The 16829-nt window shown below is 46.0% G+C and overlaps 1 protein-coding gene across 1 annotated transcript in view; it reads left to right on the top strand.

Annotated features, from left to right (window-relative positions):
• Positions 1–16829, top strand: part of CACNA1E (calcium voltage-gated channel subunit alpha1 E) — a 430764-nt gene that overhangs the window by 288600 nt on the left and 125335 nt on the right. Inside the window, exons 22-23 of the mRNA XM_056844152.1 lie at positions 4741–4906; positions 6741–6870. Coding sequence (XP_056700130.1) covers positions 4741–4906; positions 6741–6870 — 296 coding nt within the window. The remainder of the gene's footprint in view (positions 1–4740; positions 4907–6740; positions 6871–16829) is intronic.

Genomic DNA, 16829 nt, shown 5'->3' with positions numbered 1-16829 from the left:
ACTAACAAAAACACTAGTAATGTAACTCATAGGTACAAAACAAGTTGTGTACAAAAAGGGCGTGAATATAGTAGTTTCTTCTTTGATAAGTATCAGAGGCTCTGATACTTATCGAAGAAGAAACTAATATATTCACGCCCTTTTTGTACACAACTTGTTTTGTACCTATGAATTACATTATGTGTTTAATAATGTATACTTACTAGTGTTTTTGTTAGTGTTTTCTTTCATACCACATGTTATATATGAAGTGAATAATATAACATATAAAATATTTGTTTATATTCTAATAGCCTACAACTGTGTTTTTTGATCACCTGGAGGTTGGCAACCCTACCCCCCGGCCCTGGGGAGGAGCAAGGAGCCATTTTTCCTGGGGTAAGTGTGGGGGAAAGGATTTCTAAAGGATTTTCCCCCTCTGCACAATTGCCCCAATCCAATAGGTGGTTCCCTGCAGCTGTTTTTACTTCTAAAACAAGTCCACACAGTGATCTGGTATGGGTGTTTATATATCTCCTCTGATTTGGCTTTCAGAGGCAGTGACTGCGAGGCACAGGAGACTCCATCCAGTGAAGTTGTCCTTATGAATTCAGGCCCACTTCCACTCTCCCGTTAGTCACTTTCCAAATATCCGAGAAAGTGTTTTTTCTTGTGCTTCCAGGTGAAACAGTTTAAATGTGGATATTAATTAAGGAGCACCACTGAAAATGCCTTGTTAAAGCCCCCCTTTTGTCTCCTGGCTTGACAACCTTTCTCCTTTTCCTAATCTCCTTCTAACAAACTGCAGAACCAGGAGGTGAGAATGTAAAACAGCAATTTCTGTGCTTCCCCCACCTCCCTTCTGACATCCCCAAGCAATCAGTTCATTGGGGTTGGGTTTGCTTTGCCACCGCTGGGGAAGGGCGTGTTAGACAGGGCTATGTTTAGGCTGCTGGGCTCTGGGAGCGCATGAGAAGTGGTACCAGGCGCAGAATTCTGCTGTCTGCAAATCTCAGCTTTCAGTTTCTCAATTTTTACAAAAATACTTCATGTGTTTAGAGGCTGAATACAATCATTTACTACTTGTTTATTTGGCATGTGTCCTGCCCTGCCAAGGGATGAGTAAAATGTTTCCATGCGTGTTTAAGGTAAAGGTCCCCTGTGCGAGCACCGGGTCATTCCTGACCCATGGGGTGACGTCACATCCCGACGGTTACTAGACAGACTTTGTTTACGGGGTGGTTTGCCAGTGCCTTCCCCAGTCATCTTCCCTTTACCCCCAGCAAGCTGGGTACTCATTTGACCGACCTCGGAAGGACGGAAGGCTGAGTCGACCTTGAGCCGGCTACCTGAAACTGACTTCCATCGGGATCGAACTCAGGTCGTGAGCAGAGTTTGGACTGCAGTACTGCAGCTTACCACTCTGCGCCACGGGGTTTCAGAGACGAGGGGGATATAAACATGAGCTTAAATTTGCTCACTGAAATCAGTAGGACTTAAAAACACGAAAGGCTAGATTGTGCTCCAATTCATTCATGTCAGATGAGCAAATTAATGGGACATCAAGGGGCTCAAGAAGACAAGGTGTTTACTGCATCAGAAAGGTGTTAAAATTGTTCTCTTGACACAGGACAATACAGACAAGTAGCTGGCTGGGTTGTTGTGGACACATGGGAGAATTCAGCCAAAGGACAGTGCTTGATCCAAGGCCCTTTCACACAACTGGAACAATGCACTTTGAGGTTGTTACTGTACTAGTATTCCCAGCGATGTATTAAGAGTTTGAAAATGTTGTAAAAAATACTGTTCACACTTTCTATGTATTCCCAGCGATGTATTAAGAGTTTGAAAACGTTATAAAAAATACTGTTCGCACTTTGTTTGGCCCCTTTACCTGTGAAGACGTCTTCCAACCATTTATAAGCCGCAGTATCCAAAAACCCTTTTAAAGCGATGTTTTTTACATTTTCAAATTCTTAATACATCGCTGGGAATACAAAGTGCGGTAACCCCCTGAATCCACTTTCAATGCACTTTAACAATAGTTTGCAAGTGGATTTTTCCGTTTCACAGTAAAATCCAGCTGTAAAGTGCATTGGAAGTGGGTGGAAAGTGCATTATTCAGCATGTGTGAAAGTTCCCCAAGTTATGGAAACCAGGAGCGCTGCTGAATAAGGTTTGTTTTGGTTTGGAGGAGCGTTTCAATGCCCTTCCCAAATCCTGAATAAATCATGCCAATCACCTACCACAGAATTCATCTTTATTTAGTGCAGAAATTGCATGGCCTGAGTCCAGAATGGTTGTGTTTTTATTTTATTTTATCATAGCATACGCACAGCCATGTGTCAGCTTGAGCTGGGTGCGTGCAAGCGGAGGGGAGGCTGCCTTAAGATAGAGTCCATATGAGGCTTGTGGCTTTTAAGAAAGGAATGGGTTTTTTTTTTTAATGGATAAAGAAATCCAATCTGTGTTAGAGAAGGCAAGATAGGCATTCTAACTTGCTGTCTAACAAAGGGACAAAACACACGGCACACGTGACTCAAGTCAGGTCACAGGTGCCTGATCTGAATTGTAGTCACAAGTAGTAGAAGAAGAGTTGGTTTTATATGCCGACTTTCTCTACCTTTTAAGGAAGAATCAAACCGGCTTACAATCTTCTTCCCTTCCTCTCCCCAAAACAGACATCCTGGCCATTTGTGATGGGTCAATTTTGATGCTTGCTGAAAGCATTTTTTTTAAATGCGACCTTTAAAATTCACTGTCCTGATGCAAAAGGAGAAATTACACACACACACACACACACACACACAGTTGCCTGCTCCTTCGTTCCTTCCGTTAGCAACCGCCTTTTGCATAGCTAATGCGTGGCTGTGATTTGGCATGGTTCCTTGAGGGAATTCTTCGAGGAGGGGGTGGAGCAAACACAAAAGGTCACATTAAAGGGGCTCTTAAGGGGTATGCACCTGCTTCGCAGTCACTTCCTGAATGACAGTTCAGTGTGAAAAACTCAAAAAAGTATGCAGGGCACTTCAGCCTGGAATACGCTGCTAATTACCAAGCATAAATGGCCCCTGTGATGTACGTGGGGCTGAGAGAGTTCAGGGAGAACTGAGACTAGCCCAAGGTTACCCAGCTGGCTTCATGTGGCAGAGTGGGGAAACTAACCCTGTTCCTCCAGATCAGAGTCTGCCGCTCATGTGGAGGAGTGGGGAATCAAACCAGGTTCTCCAGATTAGAGAACCTGCTCTTAACCACTACACCACACTGGCTTGATTGTAATCGTGTAATCATGAGAAGTCACCTTCAAAGCACTCTGTTGCTTGGTTTGACTTGGGAATGCTGGGGCGGGGGAGAGATACAGTGAGCACGTGTCACCCTCTTGGAGGTCAGGGGGAGAGGGAGGAGAGAAGGAGAAACTGGAAGGAAGAAACTCCCTAAGATTAGCAGTCTAGGTAGCAGCAGAATAAGCAAGAGGGCAGCAGACAGAACGATCTGATGTGCCCACCTTACTCATTCTGCCGCCTACAGTACTGGTGTGCTTGCTGAGAAGAGACGTCGCATCGTCCTTCACTTCCAGCATCAGGATATTAGGCTTTGCAGCTGTTCAGAGTATAACATTTTCTGTGGGTTACACAAAGGCTGTAATTAGGGGTGTGGCTGCATATTAAGGAAAAGGAAACTTCAGTCCCCTGCCACGTCTGTGCAGTTTTCCCATAATGACTTCAGGCAGGAGGCCTTATTGGGCGGTGAAAGAAAGAATTAACCCATCCTCTTCCATTCTCCTTGATTCCCATGGGCATAGTGTCAATGGTATACAGCCGTGGCTTAGAACTAACAAGTTTACCAATCACAGCTGGCCCCACCCACAAGATTGTGCCCCTTTATTCTAACTGGTATTTCTGAAATCAAACTGAAAACTAAGGAGCATGTGTTATTCTAGTCAAACACACGGCCTGGGGTGTGTGTGGATCCGGCCCCTTGAGAGCTCCTTGAGAGCTCTTATGTGGCCCGCAAACCATCCAAGGCAGCCACCCCCCAGTCCCCATCTGAGCTAGCGAGCCCGTTGCTGGCTGGCTGGCGAGCCGAGGCAGCCACCACCCCACCCCACACACATGCTCCCAATCTGGGCTGATGAGCCATGGCCCGGCCTGACCAAGTAGGGCTGTTGGGGGGAGGAATGTGGGAAAATCCGGGTTTGGGTTTATTGGCCTCCCCCCCCCCAGGAAAACCCAAATGCCGAATTCCCCCATACCTGCTAAAATGCCCCCCCCCCCCGAGATGCGAAAAGCCACAAAAAGGGTTTAATGCATTTAAATGGCTGAATTTTTCGGGAATCCCGAATTTAAAGCCGAATTCCCACCTTTACCGGTATAGGGGAATTCGGCATTCGGGTTTTCCTGGGGCAGGGGGAAGGCCAATAAACCCGAACCCGAATTTTTCCGAATATTTTTTTCAACAGCCCTAGCCCCTGTTCTAGTATATTTCTCTACTCTGATTCCCACCTTCTGCCTCCAGAACCTCAAAGCCATCTCTCTTGGCTGTAGCCAAGTTAGTCAGTTTGGATACTGGGACCTACCCTAGGGCACTAGATGGCCCTAATGTGATGGTGATGTAGTTGTTTCTGAGCTGTGATGCCGCAGAAAGTTGCACGTGTGCCACCATCCTTAAGCAAGTCATTCTGTGCCTGAGTCAGATCTCTTGCGGGTGCTCGTGTGTATTCTTCGCTACCTGGTACAGAAACCAGACTTGTTTGTTTTACAGTTAGCAACAAGACCGATGGTGAAGCTAGCCCTTTGAAGGAGTCGGAGACCAAGGAAGAGGAAGGGGAGGAGACGGAGAAGAAGAAAAAGCGGAAGAAGGAGAAGAGGAAGACGGGCAAGCCGATGGTTCCACACAGCTCCATGTTCATTTTCAGCACCACAAACCCGTGAGAGTTCTCTCTGTATTTTTTTAAAATGCTTGAATTGCTTAAGATAGTGGTTTTCCAAACTGAATTGTGGAGAAGGATGGAGGTCCTGGGAAAGATACAGCGTTCCTAAATGAGGAGAACTGTAACAGCGGACCAGAACAGAGCGAGAAAACAGGGCCAGATGACCGCCCCATCACTGCCAGCCTTCCTCTGAGATGTGCATTTGGCAAGCCTGATCCTTAAAACTGAGAATTTTGAAAACCACCAGCTTGGTATTATAGCTAAAGTTGCCTTTAGCTAGAGCAAATGCACAGGATTATCATTAGGTATGAATTTCATTCGGAACCTTATGGCACTTGTAACAAGTTTTTTATTCTAGCATAAGCCTTCATGGATGAGAGCCCGCTTTTGTCAAATGCATGTAGTGGGCCCTCATCTGACATTCAGTTTTAAAAAATGAACAGCTGGGTCATAAGAATATAAGAAAAACCATGCTGGATCAGGCCAAGGCCCGTCAGGTCCAGCAGTCTGTTCACTCAGTGGCCAACCAGGTGCCTCTAGGAAGCCCACAAACAAGACAACTGTAGCAACACCACCCTGCCTGTGTTCCATAGCACCTAATATATTCAGCATGCTCCTCTGATCTGGAGAGAATGTCCAGTCTCCTCTTAAAGCTGTCCAAGTTGGCAGCCATCACCACATCCTGGGGCAGGGAGATCTACAATTTAACTATATGTTGGGTGAAGAAACACTTCCTTTTACCTGTTTTGAATCTCTCACCCTCCAGCTTCAGCAGATGACCCCGTGTTCTGGTATTATGAGAGAGGGGGAAAAGTTTCTCCCTGTCCACTCTCTCCATACAATGCATAATTTTCCATACCTCTGTCATATCTCCCCTTAACCACTTTCTTTCCAAGCTAAACAGCCCTAAACCTTTTAACGGCTCCTCATAGGGCCGTTGCTCTCTCCCCCTGATCATTGTGGTTTTTCTTTTCTTCTCCTTCTCAGGCTCTGCAATATCCTTTTTTAAGTATGGTGACCAGAGCTGTACACAGTATTCTGAGTGTGGTCTCACCATAGTTTTGTACAAGGGCAGTATGTTAGCAGCAGTTTTGTTCTCTATTCCTACAGGGTGAGCTGAAATTATGTAAAATTCAAATGTAATCCAGAAAAGTATAGTGACCATTCACAATAGCAGTGATTGGCAGTCTCTCATCCCAAGTTTTGTCCTACTAGTTGACAGTTCTGGGGAGGGAAATGGGAAAAAATGAGTTGGTTATTTACTTGGACTGGAGTACTTGGATAGCCACCTGGACTTTGGACCTTTTCAATGCCATTGATCATAATTTTAAGGGGGGACCCTAATTTTTTTAAATCATGTACTTGAAGGCACTTTACACACACTTCTACAAACTTGAAGTTTCCTCAAGTTTGCAGAACTGAAAATTGTACCCATGGCTTGCCCCGATGTCTAGATTTTTTGCTCCACACAGGGCCCAACCCTTGATGATGATGATTACAATTCAAATCACAGAATGCTATTGCAAGAGTCCTTGGTTGCTTCTTATCCCTCTTCTTGTTACAGAACTGATGAACAAATTTTAGGCAGAATGCTCAGTATCGATACAGAGTAAATAGCGGATAATTTTCAAAATTCATAAAAGCCATGACTTTCATACTATCGGCCAACATTTGGAGATGAATTTAAGGAGTTTCTGGCTAACATTGCCATCTTGTGGCTGAAGAGGAAACGGCAACATCTTTTAAAGATGGCAGCAAATCTTTTTCAAAGGCAATGTCCAGTGCAATAGACATCCCTTGATAAACAGCTCTTCTGTCGTTTCTCAAACAGGATCCGGCGAGCCTGTCATTACATTGTCAACCTGCGCTACTTTGAGATGTGCATCCTTCTGGTAATTGCAGCAAGTAGCATCGCCTTGGCAGCAGAGGACCCCGTCCTGACCAACTCAGAGAGGAATAAGGTGATTACTCGTTTTGTTGACAATTCTACCACAGTACAAGAGGGTTTTAACAGAGGGAATAACCTTCCATTCCCCATCGTTCAGCATAAAGGTGGGCCATCCAAAGGGTTGCCAACCTCCAGGTGCTAGCTGGAGATCTCCCACTATTACAACTGATCTCTGGCCAATAGAGATCAGTTTGCCTGGAGAAAATGGCTGCTTTGGCAATTGGGCTCTATGGCATTGAAGTCCCTCACCTCCTCAAACCCCTCCCTCCTCAGCCTCCGTCCCAAAAATCTCCAGGTATTTCCCAACATGCTGGCAACCCTAGCCATCTACTTAGGAGAATCACATGGTGCAGCTTACTGGGTTGTACCATTCCAGACTTGTTAGGGGTTCACATGCTAGAATGCTTCCACTTCATAAAACTACCTGATTTTTTAAAAAAGGATAAACATTTTGCTGTTACAAACAAGGGTTTGCCTAATGATCTCTGTGACATCCTAGTATTTGTAATGAGAAGGGAATGTTTAGGTGGATGGATGGATATGGATTCAAATATCCAAGTTCCTCAACTGCAATATGAGTGGTCGATTCCTCTCATTGTGTGTTTAAGTTCAAAGCAAAATTCAAAACAGTGGATTCATCTAATTGAAATCTTGGGAAGTATTTCCCAAATTGGTCTATGCTATTATGTTGGCAGGGCGGAATGCATATAGCCTGTCCTCCCTTCACTTCGTTTCTGTGCAAATATGCAAAAGCTTGTCTTGAACCTTCAGTCTTCTGGTCTCTGGTGGCCCAGTAATGGACCTTCCAAGGATTTGGAGAGGGGGCTAGGCATTAAACTGCCCTGGGGCCCCATAGGGTTAAGGGCACCCAACATCATATTTCCTAAGGCTAGTGCACAAACAAGGTTGTGCCCATCGGACCTTTGACCTTCGTGGCAGATGCTTATAAAAAAGAATTCTATTGGCCAATCTGGAGAATCAGAATTCATGGTGGTTAATGAATGTATCCATCTAATACTGCATACTAAATTAAATAATTCATGGTCAGGGGCCTGGAGACCAGGCCCTATGAGGAAAGTTTGAAGGATTTGGGAATGTTTAGTCAGGAGGAGGTTGAGAGGGGACATGATTGCTCTCTTTAAATATTTGAAAGGCTTGTCACTTAGAGGAGGGCAGGGAGCTGTACCTGTTGGCAGCAGAGGATAGGACTTGCAATAATGAGTTTAAATTACAGGCAGAGAGGTACCGGCTGGATATTAGGAAAACGTTTTTTACAGTATGTGATGTTCAACAGTGGAATCAATTTCCTAGGGAGGGGGTGAGCTCCCCCTCACTGGCAGTCTTTAAGCAGAGGCTGGACAAGCACTTGTCAGGGATGCTCTAGGCCCGTGTTGGCGAACCTATGGCACGCGTGCCCGACCTGGCACGCGTAGCCCTCTCTGCCGGCACGCAGGTAAGTGGCTCGGGACGGGACCGAAAGTCCAGACGGGCGAGGCAGCGACGGATGGAAGAGGTGGAGAGAGAGCCAGCCCGCTTCCCGAGGGACGGGGCGAGGAACCGGCAAGCCGACAGAAGACGGAGCGCAGAGACGCGGCGGCGCGCTGCCGCACCCCAGCTGTAGCCCCGCCGCCCGGTCGCGCCTGCGCCAGTCAGAGGACTTGGCTGGGGGCGTGGGGAGGAGGGCAGGATGTTTCAGCCCTAATAAGGTCTTGGGGGCGGGACTAGAGGGAGGGCTGAAACATCCTGCCCTCCTCCCCACGCTCCCAGCCAAGTCCTCTGACTGGCGCAGGCACGACCGGGCAGCGGGGCTACAGCTGGGGGGCGGCAGCGCGCCGCCGCGTCTCTGCGCTCCGTCTTCTGTCGGCTGTCGGCTTGCCGGTTCCTGGCCCGTCCCTCGGGAAGCGGGCTTGCTCTCTCTCCACCTTTTCCATCCGTTGCTGCCTCGCCCGTCTGGACTTTCGGTCCCGTCCCGGGCCACTTACCCGCGTGCCGGCAGAGGAGGCTCCACCCCCACCAAAAGTCGACCACGAAGCCTCTCCTCACCGCCCCATTTCTGGTTTATTCCCCCCCCACACACACACACACACGAGAGGTGGTGTGTGAGGTAAAGCGCCACCCTCCCCCTCCCCCTTCCCTCACAGCGCAGCCGGGTTTTGAATGCGCGCTCGAGGGCCGGCAGCACCAAGGCGGGCGGCGAGGAGGAGGTCGGGGCTCGGGGGTGGGGGTGGGGAAAGCAATGTTTGATTCAAGCATGGGGGGTTATTGGCCATTTATGAATGGGAGGTTTTGCATTGGATTTGCCACTCAGATGCACATTTTCCCCATCCAGATCCTCAGAACTCAACAATAAGCCCCCCTGCAGAGTTTTTTTTTCAGACGGAACCCTCTGAATATAGAGCAGGTTTTGCTTCATATATTTGCCTTAGGGTTGCCAGGTGTCTCTCCCCCAATCATTTACCTCTTTTCCTGATGGTTCAGTTACAAATATCAAGTTTCACTTTGAAGAAGAGTTGGTTTTTATATGCCGACTTTCTCTACCACTTAAGGAAGAATCAAACCGGCTTTCAATCACCTTCCCCTCCCCACAACAGATACCCTGGCCATTTATGCATGGTCAGTTTTGATGTTCGCTAAAAGCTCTTTTTTAAAATGTGAATTTAAAACTGCCTATTCACGGTCTCGAAGCAAAAGGAGAAATTCCACCCCTCCCACTCGCCTGCTCCTTTTTGCATAGCCATTAGCATGTGCATAGCTAACCCGCCACTGTTATTTTGCATGGTTCCTTCAGGGGGATTCTTCAGGTTAAATTGCCGTGTTGGCACTTTGCGATATATAAGAGGGTTTGGGGTTGCAGTTTGGGCACTCAGTCTCTAAAAGGTTCGCCATCACTGCTCTAGGCTGATCCTGCATTGAACAGGGGGTTGGACTAGATGTCCTGTGTGGCCCCTTCCAGCTTTATGATTCTATGTAGTATTTTGCTGTTCCAGATATTTAGGTGCATTGTGTTCTCTACCTACAGTGTGAGGGGTTAGAGGGACAGGAGAAGAGCTATGTTTTGCCCAGGACCCTGGTTACCTTTCGGTGGCCCTGAGAATTTCTCACAATTTCTCCTTGAGCATCAGTCCATGTGGTAATTGTGAGACACACTGTATGTAAATCTACTTTCAGGTAACCTTCTTGGTATGATTGACTGGCACGATTGCACACAATTAACTGTTACCCTGGACTCTGCAAGAGTGGATTTGATCCACTGTCAATAGAGAACTGACCTGCCACTTTGACCAAAAATGGATGGAATATTGAGGATGTTAACAAATAATTTCTTATAGTCAATATAAAACCCAGAGTGTCAACAACAGAAACTCTCGATACTTCTCAGAACCAAGCTCCTGTGTCTTTGAGGTGGTAGTGAGGCCAAGGCAGAGGTGAAGCAAGGCAAACTAAGGCCAAAAATGCATGGTCCCTTTGTGTGTGTGTGTGTGTGTGTGTGTGTGTGTGTGTGTGTGTGTGAAGTGCCGTCAAGTCGCTTCCAACTCATGGCGACCCTATGAATGAAAGTCCTCCAAAATGTCCTATCTTTGACAGCCTTGCTCAGATCTTGCAAATTGAAGGCTGTGGCTTCCTTTATTGAGTCAATCCATCTCTTGTTGGGTCTTCCTCTTTTCCTGCTGCCCTCAACTTTTCCTAGCATGACTATCTTTTCCAGTGACTTTTGTCGTCTCATAACGTGACCAAAATACGATAGCCTCAGTTTAGCCATTTTAGCTTCTAGGGTCAGTTCAGGCTTGATTTGATCTATAACCCACTTATTTGTTTTTTTGGCAGTCCACGGAATCCGTAACACTCTCCTCCAACACCACATTTCAAAGGAATCTATTTTCTTCCTATCAGCTTTCTTCACTGTCCAGCTTTCACACCCATACATAGTAATAGGGAATACGATGGCATTAATTAATCTAGTCTTGGTGGCCAGTGACACATCCTTACACTTCAAAATCTTTTCTAGCTCCTTCATGGCTGCCCTTCCCAGTCTCAATCTCCTTCTGATTTCTTGGCTGCAGTCTCCCTTTTAGTTGATGGTGGAGCCAAGGAATAGAAAGTCTTGAATAATTTCAATTTCCTCATTGTCAACCTTAAAGTTGTGTAATTCTCCTGTAGTCATTACTTTTGTTTTCTTGATGTTCAGCTGTAGTCCTGCTTTGGCACTTTCTCTTTTTACTTTCAGCAGTAGTCATTTCAAATCTTCACTATTTTCTGCCAATAATGTAGTGTCATCAGCATATCTCAGATTATTAATGTTCGTCCCTCCAATTTTCTCTCCACCTTCATCTAAATCTAATCCAGCTTTCCTAATTATATGTTCGGCATATAGATTGAAGAGATAGGGAAATAAAATACATCCTTGTCTGACACCTTTGCCAATTGGAAACCATTTCCAATGGTCTTTTAACCCACTTTATTCCCCGTTTCAGCCAGGACCAAATTTACCTGGGCTGGGGGGGGGGGGGAAACTACACATTACCTTCAACGAGCAGGGGCGAAACTGTGTGCAAATCGATCCATGTAAACAGAAAATGCAGGATACATGGAGTTCCTGTTTAGTTTGGCACTCCTCCCACGACCCCAGTGATTGGTTGTTTCAAATGAAGGCCTTCCCTGCCCTGGGAAACGACCAATCACCGGGGGCGGGAGTGTTGCAAGCTAAACAGGAACTCCACGTCTCTCGCATTTTCTGTTTACATGGATTGATTTGCACACAGTTTCATCCCTGCTCATTCAAGGTAATGCATACAGTTTCCCCCCAGCCAGGGTAAATTTGATCCTGGCTGAAACCGGGAATAAAGTGGGTTAAGGGACCATGAGTTTTTGGCCTATGTCTTGTATTCTAGTTTCTCAGACTGGCATGCAAGTCTTTATAGGAACCAGGAAGTATCCACAGTGGTATATTAATGCAGAAAGTTCTTCCTTAGAAGGTCTGATCTCCCTTTTTGTGGTTGTGTGTAACGTGAACCCCATCTGACATCCTCCAGGTTACCAACTTAAGAATCCATTGTTGGCTCAAATCCTGAGACTTGGAGAGGGATCCTAAGCAGCGTTACAAACTTGTAAGCTCAGTGACTTCAGTGGATTTAGAAGGGTGTAACTCTGCTTAGGGATTCACTGTCAGGGGAAGATAAAACTTGGCAAAGAAGAAATTATTAACTACAAACTAAGTTTTCTTAAGGAACAGAGCAGAGTCAGGAGTAGAGACAAACAAAGAAGTCAATGGAACTGGGGAAATTAAGCAGAGAGATGTGAGGGGTGTGTGTGCATCTCATTTGTACTTTCCACACTGCAAGGCTTTAGAATCTCTGCTGCCTTATTTCAAACATTAAAAAATAACGTGTACTGCTGAGACTGTTAATGCTCAGTCTCTGTTTCCTATCCACAATTCAGGGTATGTACTTTTTTTTTCCAGATCCCCAAGGTAATAATTAGTGAGACGTTGTGAATAGCAAATTAGCTTGGAGGAGGAATGATGCTGTTGGCAGTAGGGGTTTTATGTAAAAACTGGGAATTTGCAGCCAGGATGATGCCTAACACCGAGTCCTTCAGGTCATCTGCTCCCAGATGCGAGGAGAACCAGGCTTTTTCAAACAACACGCCTCAGCTTGATGACAAATCGGCCTAAAAGAAGTTACATGCTGCATGCGTGGGCTACAGTTTTGCAAGTAGTTCCAATTAGTGCCTGTATAAGTAGCTCTGCAGTGATAGTGGCAGGGTGGTGTCAGGGGAGAAGCCAGGGCGTAGGCGGCATCAACTGGTTTAAGGCACAAAGTTGAAGGGCAAATGGGAAAGCACACATGAACCATTGGTCTATCAATGTCAGCATTGCCAACTTTGGCCGGCAGCAGCTCTCTAAAGTCTCAGGTAAAGGTCTTTCTTGTTACTTTCTGCCTGGAGATGCTGAAGATGAAAACTGGAACTTACCGCACACAAAGTAGATGCTCTGCCACTGAGACTCGTAGGCCGAGGCGCGACAAAAAACACCAAAAGCCGGCCTGCCGGCTAAGGGTCACTAACTTTGGGACCAGCCACAGAGCAGTCCCTAAACTGCAATTTTGTATGTGGCAATTATAATAGCTGTGTGCTGCCAAGTTACAACCAACTCATGGCGACCCCAGGACCATGGGGTTTTCAAGGCAAGAGATGAGCAGAGGTAGTTTGCCATTGCTTTCCTCTTCATAGCAGCCCCTGTCTTCCTTAACGGTCTTCCTATCAAGCAAGGCTGAGCAAGAGTGTTAACAATAGGATGTTTTGGAGGTCATTAATTCATAGGGTTGCCATAAGTTGGAAGCGACTAGGGGTGTGCATCAGATAAAGCTGAACACACACACACACCCCGAAAAATACCTTTTTGGTATTTTTCGGGGGGTTGTACCTAAAAAATGGCAGTAATTAAATTGAGCTGAAAAGCAGATCCCCAAATAATGCTGAATTTATTCGGCATTATTCAAGACAGCTTTGGCCCTGCTGCCATTTTTAACCCCCCTCCCTCTCCTCTCCTCTCCCTCTGAGCCCAGCCTTCAGTTTTGCGTCACCACTGGCAACAAAGGACTGAAGTAGGGTTGCCAACCTCCAGGTAGTTCAACAAGCTAAATAACACAAATAACCTATGCTGAAACGACTGTGTTGTAATTACAAAAGCAACATGTAGACTCAATTTCTATGCAGTAATAATTTTACTATACACAATCACAGTGAATCCTAAAGACTAAATCCTACAAAAACTACAGCCTATAGACAAATACACAGACAATATAGTGATACAAAAATATATACAAATCTCTCACAGGGCGAGAGGCTAGTCACTTCCCTCGTAGGGGCACTCAATCACAATGTATGGAGACTGCAAAGTCCTCTACCATTGACTTAATATCGGGGCAAGTCTTGCCCAAAGTCCATCATTTCTCATAAGTAGAAGAAAGAAGATATTGACAAAACAGGCGCAGTCCAGGAACGAAGACTAGGTGTGGCCCAGAATCGGACACCACCTCCGGATCAGTGTGCATTTCGCCGAACCTGGCTTCTTCAGCTAGATAAACTCCTTAATGTGTTTAAGCAAATTTGCTCAGTCTTAGCATGCTCATGGGTACTAAAACCTCACAAGTACAGAAGACCATCAGACCTCTCTGGGTATTTGGTTCCTTACTGAAACGCTTATGTCAACCTATTTGACTTCACTAGACCCACACACTCCCACCCAAGTACTAACTGTGGATGACCCTGCTTCGCTTCCAAGCTCTGGTGAGATCAGGCTAGGGCCGAGTTATCAGGCTGCTCATGTGGCACTTAGGGCAAAAACGCATGGTTGCTTAGGTTGCAAAAACGCATGCGTTCAATCCTGGCTGAATCCTGGCTGAAACAGGGAATAAAGGAGGCTAAAGCAACCATGCGTTTTCGCCCTTAGTGGGTGGTACTGTTTCACTTCCATGCCATGAAAAGTTTCGCTTGCTATTTTTCTATATATCAGGCCTGTGTTGGCACAAGAACAGGCCAGGACAGGTCCCCCCCCCCCGGGGCTCTTAGTTGTTCATTCTGCAGCCAGAAGGCTCTCTCTGCTCACAAAGCTCTTGGCCATTCTGGCAGTAGGGAACCTCAGGGGGCCTCAGACAGTCTGCAGCCCAAGACCAGAATGGAGTGATTCCTGACAGATGGTAGTTCAGGCCATTTCTTTCTCTTTTCCATGCAAGAATTAGGTTGACCACTCGTTCATAATTTTTATGGGCTTTTTATATGTTTGAGAACTTTATACATATCTAACTATGAACCCGGCCCCAGAGCGCCAGTCAAGAAGTCCACACTTTTAGGGTTGGATACAGAAATGGATCCCCTCACTTTAGTTCTTCAGGAGGCAGCCGAAGACTGCTTTATTTAGGGCTGCATGTAATTAAAGCAGTCCTAAACTGTGCTTTTAAATTTGGAGGTTTTTTTAAAAAAAATTAATGTATTTTATTAATATTGTACGCCTCCTTGAGCTCTGTACGAAGAAAGGTGGCTAGTAAATATTTTAAATTAATTAATGTTTCTACAGATTGGCGGGGAAGGGGAGAAACCTCAAGTTTGCATGAAAATCTCAATTTTTAAAAAAGTAAGACATAATTTAAAAAAAAAAACTTTTTAAAATGCCAAGTTCTCACAAGACTACCTCACAAGCAACCGCAAACACCAGTCTGGTTGCCTAGGTAATCCAAAATGGATGCTCCTGTTTCTTTTTGAAATCTGTGGTAACTTTGGTGGTGGGGGGAGAAGGCGTGAAGGGGAAGATGGAATGGCAAGAATGGATGGAGAATGAAGCTAGAGGGGAGGGAGGGAAGAAAAATGGAGCAACGGGGGGATGGAAGCCGGAGGGAAGGAAGCTGGGAAAGGGGAGAAGCTGTGAGGGGAAGAGCCAGGTGAGGGGGGAGCTGAGGGAAGGAGAAGCAACCAAGAATGTGAGGGGGAGGAAAGTAGAGACAGTGTTGTGGTGTGAGGTGGTGAGGTAGGGAGGTGGTGAGCTCCCCCTCACTGGTAGTCTTACAGCAGAGGCTGGATGAACACTTGTCAGGGATGCTTTAGGCTGATCCTGCATTGGGCAGGGAGTTGGACTAGATGGCCTGTATGTAGGGATGCCAGCCTCCAAGTGGGACCTGGGGATCCCCTGGAATTGCACCTCATCTCCATGCTACAAAGATCAGTTCCCCTGGAGAAAATGGATGCTTTGGAGGGTGGTACTCTATGGCATTGTAGCCCACTGAGGTTCCTGCCCTCCCCAGGATCCACCCCCAAATCTCCAGGGGTTTTCCAACCTGGATCTGGCAACCCTACCCCCCCTTCCCCTGACGGTGGCCAGGGGAGACCTGGCAACCCTACCTGTATGGCCCCTTCCAACTCTGTGAATCTATGATTCTGTAATTCTAGAAAGTGAGAGGGTTGAAGAGCAGGGCTATGACAGGGAGTGAGATTTCCCTCTGCAAATCCTTGTGGGTTTGTAAAATACTAAAAGCGTAATATGGCTTGACAAATTGTGAGGGGAAAGGGCTGCTTGGAGGCTGAAGAACCACTGCCAAGACGCTTTCCAAAGAAAGAAGCATAGAATGGTTAAGTTATTTCGTGAAAATTCAATTGACAGCATTGTTCTGTTTGTCACTTCTGGGGATGGGAGAATGGAATTTATAGGCATCTATGATCTATGTATCAATCCCGTATTTGATCATTAGTAATGTATATTAAATGTATGACTAGATACCCATGATTGTCCTTGTCTTCTTGAGCCCCTTGATGTCCCATTAATTTGCCCTTCTGACATGAATGAATTGGAGCACAATCTAGCCTTTTGTGTTTTTAAGTCCTACTGATTTCAGTGAGCAAATTTAAGCTCATGTTTATATCCCCCTCATCTCTGAAGCCCCGTGGCGCAGAGTGGTAAGCTGCAGTACAGCAGTCCAAGCTCTGCTCACAACCTGAGTTTGATCCCGGCGGAAGTTGGTTTCAGGTAGCCGGCTCAAGGTTGACTCAGCCTTCCATCCTTCCGAGGTCGGTCAAATGAGTACCCAGCTTGCTGGGGGTAAAGGGAAGATGACTGGGGAACGCACTGGCAAACCACCCTGCAAATAAAGTCTGCCTAGTAACCGTTGGGATGTGACGTCACCCCATGGGTCAGGAATGACCTAGTGCTCGCACAGGGGACCTTTACTTTTTACATCATTGAAGATGTAATTACATATGTAATTAAATTGCTTATCTGTGACTGAATTGTGGATTTCCCAAAATTTCCTAGACCAAACTAAAAGATGGAGACTGATTTTTTTTTAAAAAGAAAGTTATAAGCCTCCTAGGGTACTTTATGGAATGGCAACACATTAAGAAGGGATATTTTTATTCATGAGGAGGGAATGTTGAGATCAAAATGGCTGAACAGCACTTGAAAGAACACAGTGATAGGGAAAGGAG

The sequence above is a fragment of the Euleptes europaea genome, chromosome 2 (genome assembly GCF_029931775.1).
Source record: "Euleptes europaea isolate rEulEur1 chromosome 2, rEulEur1.hap1, whole genome shotgun sequence".
Taxonomy (NCBI): Eukaryota; Metazoa; Chordata; class Lepidosauria; order Squamata; family Sphaerodactylidae; genus Euleptes; species Euleptes europaea.
This window is presented reverse-complemented; position numbering and strand designations above follow the sequence as displayed.